This window comes from Pistacia vera, unplaced genomic scaffold, assembly GCF_008641045.1.
Source record: "Pistacia vera cultivar Batoury unplaced genomic scaffold, PisVer_v2 Contig213, whole genome shotgun sequence".
Taxonomy (NCBI): Eukaryota; Viridiplantae; Streptophyta; class Magnoliopsida; order Sapindales; family Anacardiaceae; genus Pistacia; species Pistacia vera.
The window spans coordinates 1,281,136-1,291,036 of record NW_022196017.1 but is presented as its reverse complement, the minus strand read 5'-3'; the positions used below and the strand labels follow the sequence as shown (position 1 = coordinate 1,291,036).

Sequence of the window (9,901 nt, the reverse complement as noted above, 5' to 3'; positions counted from 1 at the left end):
AATGTGCAACAATGTAGTGGTTATAATTAATCATGAGTTTTGACGTCCTCATTTGCAGATGCGGTGGTTCCAATTACTTGCATCATCATAGTGTGCCTTTTTGCACTTCAACACTATGGCACACATCGGGTTGGGTTTCTGTTTGCACCGGTTGTGTTGATATGGCTACTTTGCATAAGTGCCCTTGGCCTATATAATATTTTACACTGGAACCCTCGAATATATGAAGCCCTTTCTCCATATTACATGTTCAAGTTCCTGAAGAAGACAAGGAAAGGAGGGTGGATGTCTTTGGGTGGAATATTGTTGTGCATTACAGGTAAGTTTGGAAAAAATGCAAGTACAGTAAATTCTCATATAGTGACATAGATATAAACATATCTGTCAAAGAATTAAACTCTGAGCAACATCAACAAGCAGTTGCCAGTTACTTTTGCTGCATTGATGCATGTATGGTAGTCACATTTGTTAATAACCGGGTTAATGCAGGAAATAAGGGTCATGTGTTATGTATTTGCCAACTATGTAAGGTGATGGTAAACCAGCTTACAAATTGTAAATCAGGAATAAAACCTGATGGAAAATTTACTAGGACTTAGAGCTTTTGAAAATTTTCTTGACTTTATGTAGTTCAATAAACGAGGATGCTAAATGTTATGTTTGTATCTGCAGGCTCAGAGGCTATGTTTGCTGATCTTGGCCACTTCTCTTATGTTGCAATCCAGGTACTCCTGACAATGATTTTGGATGAGAACTTTTGATTTTTAAACTTTTGTTGCTAGCAGTGTCTTGTCTGGTTAAGTCCAAGCTGCGTATTAATGATTCTGACTCTGTTCTGTGCTGTAGATTGCTTTCACCCTTCTGGTTTATCCTGCACTTATATTGGCGTATATGGGGCAAGCTGCTTACTTGTCACACCATCATCAATCTAGTTACGAGATCAGTTTCTATGTCTCGGTTCCAGGTATTCCTTTGTCACTGTTCTCTAAAAGTGAAAGCAATGATACTTATGAATGTAATCTGTACAAGCTGCATGGCAACCGATAATTGTGTGATTAACTGGGACATTTATCCATCTGTGGTTGAGAAAAATATGATGGCTTTAAGTTTTTGGGTGCAGAAAGTGTAAGGTGGCCAGTGCTTATAATAGCCATTCTTGCTTCAGTTGTTGGAAGCCAAGCAATAATAAGCGGAACATTCTCTATCATTAACCAAAGCCAATCACTTGGCTGCTTCCCAAGAGTCAAGGTTGTTCACACCTCTGACAAGATACACGGGCAGATATATATTCCTGAAATCAATTGGATGCTCATGGTCTTGTGTATTGCTGTGACCATAGGATTTAGAGACACAAAACACATGGGAAATGCATCGGGTAAGTTACCGAGTATATGGTTCTGACAATTATAATTTTACCACTTCATTGAAGGCAATTTTTAAATTGTTTTCCGTCAAGCTATGACAAACTTGTGTCTAGATTTTTGGGAAAGCCTACCACCATTGCCCTGACTATGAAAACTGGTTTTTTGGAATAATATTAAGCTTGTCCTTTGCTTATGTGTTTAAAATTAATGAGGCTTCTTTCAAAACATTTAAGTTAGAAGAAGAGAAAAGTAATTGAATAAATTTCATCAGGTTGAAGTGTTATAACTTTGCTGTTATTTATTGCAGGATTAGCTGTGATGACAGTGATGCTAGTTACCACATGCCTCACTTCCTTGGTCATTATCCTTTGTTGGCACAAGCCCCCTATATTAGCGCTTGCTTTTCTACTCTTTTTTGGTTTCGTTGAATTGCTTTACTTCTCAGCTTCATTAACCAAATTCCGGGAGGGTGCCTGGCTTCCCATCCTCCTAGCTCTCTTCCTCACCACCATCATGTTTGTTTGGCAGTATGCCACCATTGAGAAGTATGAATATGATCTCCACAACAAAGTATCACTAGAATGGCTTCTAGCCCTGGGTCCAAGCTTGGGAATTGCTCGAGTTCCTGGCATTGGTTTGGTTTTCACTGATCTCACCTCTGGCATACCTGCTAACTTCTCCCGCTTCGTTACCAACCTGCCAGCCTTCCATCGTATCCTTGTTTTTGTGTGCGTAAAATCTGTACCTGTTCCTTATGTGCCTCCTGCTGAGCGGTATCTTGTGGGCCGTGTAGGTCCTCCAGGTCATCGGTCTTACCGCTGCATCGTTCGATATGGATACCGTGATGTGCATCAGGATGTTGATTCATTTGAATCTGAATTAGTTGATAGGCTGGCTGATTTCATCCGCTATGACTGGTATAAAACTGATGAGACCAATTCATGTATTGAGGATGGTACAGCTCGATCGAATGAATCATCAAGTGATTACAGATTGGCTGTGATTGGAACGGTGCCATTTGCTGGCATACCAGCTTACGAAATTGAGGAGACATTGCAGCCAGCAAGTGTCTCAGGTGGTTTTACTTCAGTAGAAAGCGTGACAGATGTTATCGAGATGCAACCTGTTAACGTAGTTCAGAGAAGAGTAAGATTTGCTATCGATGACGAGTCTGATACAGATGCACATTCTGAGATAAATGTACAGTTGCGAGAAGAGCTAGAAGACCTGTTTGCAGCTCAACAAGCTGGTACTGCATTTATACTTGGACACTCACATGTTAAAGCAAAACAAGGGTCATCATTCCTGAAGAGATTGGCCATTAACTTTGGGTATAATTTCTTGAGGAGAAACTGCAGGGGACCAGATGTAGCACTGAAGGTACCGCCGGTATCTTTACTAGAAGTTGGCATGGTCTATGTTGTGTAAATTTCTCATGCAAGTAGCTTCACCTGCTTATAGAGATGAACTAAACTAAGCGAGATGTGTAGGTTAACAAGGTTCCTAGAAATAGCACGATGAATATGTAACCACATATATGATGATATGGGAGACTGAAATTACTATCGTATATAGAAGTGTAAAAATCTTTCATCTTTCCATACTTCTATTAGTATGTCATTAACCTAATCTTGTTAATTACAAAGAAGCGGGATGATTTTTTTTTTTGGGTGATCGAGAGTGTTCGGACTAGTTTGCCTTCACTTTAACTAATCTCTTGGGCCTTGAAGTTGACAGCTAGGTAAATCTTCTCAATGACCATCTCTATTAGCAGTCTAGTGGGCCTTAAAGTTGATAGCCGAGTAAATCTCTTCAAAAACTACCCTTATTAACAATTCAAGTGGATCAAACTCAGGATCTATTGAATAATATATCCAAGAGTCTTAGTTGATCACTAGACCACTGGTTAAGCGGGATTATATTACCTTACTTGATAAGTTATAAGTTAACAAGCGGTTAACAATCTTCGGATCATAATTTAAAGGCTGACCAACAAATCTCCACAAAAATGTTAACTATCCCCTAAAATGTTACTGGGAAGTACTGTTATCTTTAGCTGAACTACAAAAACGTACACCTCTTTTCCCCTAACCATGAATGTTTCTATCAAGATATTTCTCAAATACTATTGACCCAACAACAAAAACAAAATGCGTCCTCCTCTCAAATATAATAGTCTGGCAATAGGCCACGTAGTCGTACACCAACCACCAGGTTTAGAGTGGCAACATCCACTTGTCTGCAATTCAGTGGTCCAACTGGGCAAAAAAAGACACACATGCACACTAATATATATATAACAAGACCAAGTTTCAATGGCTGCCTTCGTGTGCTCAGAATCATAGAAGTAAATATGGGACTCAGGGCTCTTCATTTGTCACTTTCACCTAATGGTTTCACTTCACAAGTTGGGGTTAAACATAACTTGTCTAAGTCTAACTTCAGGCTTAGCAAGGTCTCCAGTTTCAGGGTTTCAGCCAAGAAGGAAGAAGAGCCTGAGAAGAAGAGTAAGCAATCGTTGTTTAGCAGTGTAACTGAAGCTCTTGATTTTTCTCAAGTAAGATCTCAAGAGGATGCTCAGCTTCTTGAAGACGCCAGAGAAACCACCAAGTCCGGCGGCAAGATGAGCAAGGAGCAGGTTTCTTAAGTTCATTTAATTCTAACAATATGTTATGCAGTTCATAAAACTCTATTTCTGTTTATGCAGTATGGGGCTCTTAGAAGGAAAATTGGAGGGACATATAAGGACTTCTTCAAATCCTACATTGATGGTACAGACTTTTAACTTAGTTTTTGAATTAGTAGTTGTTTATTAATTTCCAAAGTGATTATTAATCTTTTTCTTTTGTTATGAACAGTGGATGGGCAATATGTAGAAGAAGGGTGGGTTGACAAGACCTGCAAGGTCTGCAAGAAAGATACAAGGGGTGAAGCAAGGCAACTGGACAAGTTTGGAAGATATGTTCATGTTGCTTGTTTGGAGAAAGCCAACTCTGGAAACTTTTTTACCAGACTATTCTCAGGATGAAGGCCATTGATTTTGTTATTAATACATTATACATCAGAATTCTGTGTAATGATTCCAATTCCATTTATAAATTTACAACTCTTCTTCTTGTGGTGTGGGTATCATCAAGAAGTTTGAGATACCCATGGGCCTTTCACCCGGCCCATCCATTCTCTCAAACCGGCTCAAAGGGCCCATGGGTTTCTATGTATAAGTCAAACTTTGAAGCAACTATCCCTAGTCATCATATTTTACAATTTAATTTAACGATCAATCAATTTAAAAAAAAAAAAAAAAAAAAATCTATGGCCATTGCGGTACCAATCAAAAAGATGATTGTTGTTACTGGAATTTATTAACATTTTCGTGGTTATTGTAACCATTTAAAGAACACTCAATAGCTTGTTGGGTTCTATACGAAATATTTGAAATACGAGAAAGAAATAACATTAGGATAATATTTCCAAAGTAGTTGCAAATAGAACTGCAGGTTCACTAATCATTGATGGTTTTAAAATCGGTAAGCCTATGTTTCCGGCGATATATCGGGGCCAAGCCCATCAAATTTGGGCCTTCATGAGTAGCCCGGACCGAAATATTAATGGGCCTGGATTTTATTTAGCCCTAAACTATAGTAACAGCCGTTGGGCGTAGGCCCACCTACTAAACTGGCGGGAATCCTACATATATTTGGCGCGAAAACCTTCTCATACTTATGAAGGTTGGCGCCACAGTTTCTCACACTCCACAGTTGCGCAGAGGTGAGTATCAAAATGGTCGGACCACTGTACGATTGTCTGGCGAACCCACTGGGAGCCGTCCGATTGACCTTCGAGAAGGCGATCGCGTCAGGATCCGATCCAGCTTCTTTGGACGGCAAAGATTGGGGCGCTCTCGAACTTTTCCGTCAATTTCTCTTCGATAAAGGCGGCCTCTCCCATGTAAATCCTAGACCTTGTTTTTTTATTAACTGATTCGCTTCAATAAATTTAATTGCTTTCTAACGCTGCCTGGATGAATTAAACAAATCAACAGACCTCTTCACGCTAGATCACTAGGGATTTTAAGGGAAACCGAACTAAGGGACCTGAGATTTGCGTTAATAATATGTGGATAAATTTTTTTATTTATTTGTCAATATTTTTATTATATAAGTCCCCTCTGTAAGGGTGCTCGAAGAAAAAAAATTGAAACTTTTTGCCGTATATTTGATTAAAAAGCGGGGTGTTTTATAACAGTATCCCTAAAATTAATTGTTTGATAAATTTGGAGAGCTGAATTATTTGATTTTACTTGTATTACTATGTGTAGGTTCCGATTCTTAATCCCGACAACTATGAGAGGGTTCAGCCCAATACCTTGGTTCGCTTTCGTGGAATGATACAAGATATGTTGGGAAATGAGTCTATGCGGGTGCTTATAAGGTAGTATTTTGCGTTTGATGTAGCATTCTATTGCCATTTGATAATATTTATTTCTACTAAAGATTTGGTGTGTGTTATTATGTAGGATGGTTCTGTATGGAGGACAAACAAGTTCATGGATTTTTCTCAGTATCCATGACATTCTTCACTTGATTCACTGATATACGAGTCTGGGAACGTCGTTTGTTGTACTGCATCCGGTTAGTCTGTTTATACCTTCTTGTTTAGGATGTCATGGATATTGCGGTTATGATCTGTTGGTATACTCAGTAGAGATGGTAGGAATATTTGCTTTCTTGTCAACAAATGTTGATTGTGAATGGAATGTATATTCTTCTTTGTTTCCATGAGAAAATATTGTTACATAGAACATATTTGAAATACAAGAATTTGATTTGCCTCACGATCTATGGGGTGTTTCCTTTTTCTTTGTTTGTAGGGTTCCAGGACAGAATTGTGGACTGAAACTTATCTGAAGTAATGGTGAATGTGCCGGATGGCACATCCCACAGGGAGAGAAGCGCCAAAGGATGGATGATGATGCTCTGACCACGTGGATATGGTGGACTTTCTTTATCATTTTGATTTTATTGGCTCAGTTTTGATTAACTTCTGCACTTACAACAACAAGGGTAAAAATTCAACAAAAAAATGGAAATGGTTCTAATAATTAAGTATGAGAAATATGTGATTGCTTATTTCATGGACCATCATTGGCACATAGCGTGAACTGTAATTGAACCTGAATAATGATTGATGATTGAGTCCTGCAGTTTGTAATCTATGTGATTCTTACTTTACCTGACTGACTACTGTGTTAATGGAGGTTGCAGATCATGATTTTGAAAGTTCCCCAGTGTCAAGAAGATGGTAAGAAGAAAAGTCTCACCCATAGCTTTTCTCTGTGTATTGGGATATAAAACGATGTTGTAGTAAGTTTAAGTATGTCTTTTGATGTGCTAAGTTTGAAAGGCTTACCGACAATAGAAAATTGCCCTTGGGGTTTCTTTCTCTTCGTAGAATATTAATCATAGTATATTTTTGGGGATCCTGTATGCTAATTATCTCTTTTACCTTTATAGAGGAGACTGGGGTTGCTTCTCTCTTCACTGTCCAAGGATTCTAAACTTGAGGGCATTTAGTGTAAGTACAGTTCCAGATATTGACAGAAATTCTCTTCCTTGTCTGTAAAGGTAAAAATGACTCCTCTTCTTGTTTAAATAATAAGCCTTCCAGTTTGAACTATGTAACCAAAGCTGCTCCTTTTTTCTCCTTAATGATGAAAGTCAAAATTGATGATGCAGATTTATGACTGTCCAGAGAATGAGTTGAAGCTTAATGATGTTTGAGTTTGTGGTGTACTCACGTTGAATTCAGATGTTATGTGGATAAGATGATAATAATGAGTTCTAAATGGTTTCTTTGAAGATGAGTTGGTTCATTCGCCCCTTGACAAGGTAGGGGTACTATTCGAGCCACTAAACATTGTCATTTGATGAACAAAGATTCTTTCTGTCATTTTTGTAGATATGTTTTAGCAGTCATCAATCTCTAAATTTCAGCTCCCTTAGAATTTTCTGTAGTATTTTATAGTAAGTTTCTAATATAATTCATATATTGGCCACTTTTGCAATCCTACAATTTTTACGTCTATGCTTGACATTGGTCCATCACTTTTCATGATCAAAATCCTTCATATTGTTTTAAATTTTAGAAAAGCATTTGATAAGCATTATGAAACTCACATAATATTTATTGGTAGTAATAAAGTGCATAATTTATTTTATCTTGTTGAAAGTAAGTCAGTATTGAATCAGTTTCTATCTTTTTCTTTCAGGTACCACATCTTCATTGTCTTATTCACAGGAAGCTTGATGTTCACGACTTTTTAAGACTCACCCATGATGGAGGTGATTATTTGCTGTCTTAGCCTGTTTATCCTTCTGATTATGGAGTTGTCAATCTACCTTGTGTCTGACATATGTTCTTTTAGTTAGGATTCCAAAAGTTCATTTTCTCTCATGATTGATCCATGTTCTAATCTTTGATCCTGCACGCCGAAGCCCATTGGTGAAAGAGATAAGGGAATCCCTGTTGAAGCATCTTACAGCTATCTTGGGAATGATGGGATAGCAGCCTCATTTCAGTTGTTACATGCTTTCCAAGGTAAATTGTTCTATGATGATCTTGGTTCAGTTCTAACATGCTTGCCAAGATTTTATCTCTATTCATTAATAAGTGTGTTACCATTTCTTTCTTGATACACTTGTGAGTAATGGAATGTTTTTTTGTCAAGCAGGTACATGCTAAGCAGACAATTTGCTGTGGGGAAACCTTTCTCTGAATCTCACTGTTTAAGCAAAGAAAGTGTGTCTGTGTTGGCAATCAGCTTAGACTTGCTTTCCAGAATTCTTACCATTCACACATTACGTACCCCTTACTGTGGAGTATCTTAACACTGCTCACTTGCCCCCAAGAGGATTATCAAACAACAGGTAATCAGATTTATAATTTGTAACTATGAAACAGTATGCCTCTATCTAGTGAAATCTTGACATTTCCAACTAGAAGGTTTTTTAATACCTGCGTTGACATCGTATTTAATGACCAGATTAATACATGGAGATCTACAGAGCTGAGGGCTCACACTGATCATTGACGAAACCCGGTTGGAAGCAGGGACCCTCAACTCCACTGGGGTTGAGATGCAAGGTTACTGAAACAGCTAGGAATTTCAAAAGGTAAATATTATCTTTGCCTTTTATTTGCAAGCAAGATCTTTTGAACTGTTATTTTTTTACTAAGTTGTGCATCAGGTGAGTGATTCTTGAACTAGATTGTGGTTGAAATATGTTCAGGTGGAGTACGACTTTGAGTAATACAAGATGGAAATGACTGCTGATGTCCAGTTGCTTATATTTTCGAAGGGAAATCAAACATTGTCCTGCGTGATTTGGTTTACCTTTTCAGCCTTCTCACAGGGTTCCTTTGAAGTTGTGCCTATAGAAACGTAGAAGCTTGGGATGGTACTTGGCTACCGTTAGATCATTGCCACATTCTATTGAATCAGAAATGCAGCAGGTATGCAAAATATGTAGCCTGCATTTCTTCAGATAAATTTTCTCGAGCATCTAAGTTATAAACCTATAACATGACACGGTGTACTCCAGGTGGTGGAAAAGATTGGTTGCAGCAAGGCAAACAAATAGAAGCCTAACAGCAAAGATTTGAGCAGGTTTAATAACTTACAAGCTGTTATTATGTGATATTATTGTCAAATTATAAAGTGTTTTAAACTTGGAGCGGATTTTTGTTTAATTGAACATAACAAATATTGCATTTACAGATTGGTGACAATGGGGCGCCTGATGTCTGCAAGTTGGAGAGACAACTTTGACATTGCAACATTGGCAGTTGGTAAAGGAATGGAGAGGCTGAGAATGGAGAGACTAAGTACATTCTCATCAGTCGATTATTGACCAGATGATTATAACCTGTGGTGGTGGCGGATCTCTGAAAATTTAATGGGTCTGTGTATAATTGGAGTTGATGTACAATCACTAATTACTATGAAAATTTTTTTTTTTCCTTCTTTGGTATTCTTTAAAGCTTATTAACCTAAAGGATTTTAATGCTTGTTCTAACTAATAGTGCTGATGTACAATTAACTACCTATGCAATCCTGAATTAAACCTGAAAAACTATTCCCAATTAGGCCTGCAACGAGGCGTCCACAGTTGCTCGGCTCGAGTTGAGCTCTAGTGCCAATGTTATATTTTTTATATTAAATTAATACGATGGAATCCATCCACATGGCCTGACTTGGTTAAATTGGGCTTATATTTCGGGCTGACCCACTTAAATAAAAATCCTAAATTTGGACATCTTTTTTCCGTACAGTTGACCATGGACGGTTACTCCCATAAGTAGTTATTATATATAACATATATTTCTTGTTGTTTCCACTTAGTGTTTTTGGTTTCTGTTGATGCCTACTGATAACTAATTGCATTGAATGGTAATGGTTTCTTCTTTTTGTGGAAAAATCTGAATTTCACTAAAACATCATGTTTAAATCTGAAGCCTCGTCTTGGGGCTAATCCTAG

At 37.8% G+C, this 9,901-nt stretch overlaps 2 protein-coding genes and 1 pseudogene across 12 annotated transcripts in view; all 3 read left to right on the top strand.

Annotated features, from left to right (window-relative positions):
- LOC116129753 (potassium transporter 2-like) overlaps positions 1-2,963 on the top strand; it is a 9,271-nt gene extending 6,308 nt beyond the window's left edge. For all 11 annotated transcript variants that reach the window (XM_031415479.1, XM_031415478.1, XM_031415483.1 and 8 more), the window contains exons 6-10: positions 59-319; positions 673-725; positions 847-964; positions 1,121-1,375; positions 1,672-2,963. In XM_031415479.1, the coding sequence (XP_031271339.1) occupies positions 59-319; positions 673-725; positions 847-964; positions 1,121-1,375; positions 1,672-2,792 (1,808 nt within the window). In that variant the 3' untranslated portion in view covers positions 2,793-2,963. The remainder of the gene's footprint in view (positions 1-58; positions 320-672; positions 726-846; positions 965-1,120; positions 1,376-1,671) is intronic.
- A 718-nt stretch (positions 2,964-3,681) lies between these two features.
- Positions 3,682-4,429, top strand: LOC116129768. Its single transcript, XM_031415504.1, has 3 exons — positions 3,682-4,002; positions 4,072-4,135; positions 4,223-4,429. Exons 1-3 carry the CDS (start codon positions 3,718-3,720, stop codon positions 4,390-4,392), a joined length of 519 nt encoding a protein of 172 aa, XP_031271364.1. The 5' UTR covers positions 3,682-3,717; the 3' UTR covers positions 4,393-4,429.
- A 715-nt stretch (positions 4,430-5,144) lies between these two features.
- On the top strand, positions 5,145-9,274 carry LOC116129718 (annotated as a pseudogene).
- Positions 9,275-9,901: the final 627 nt, after the last annotated feature.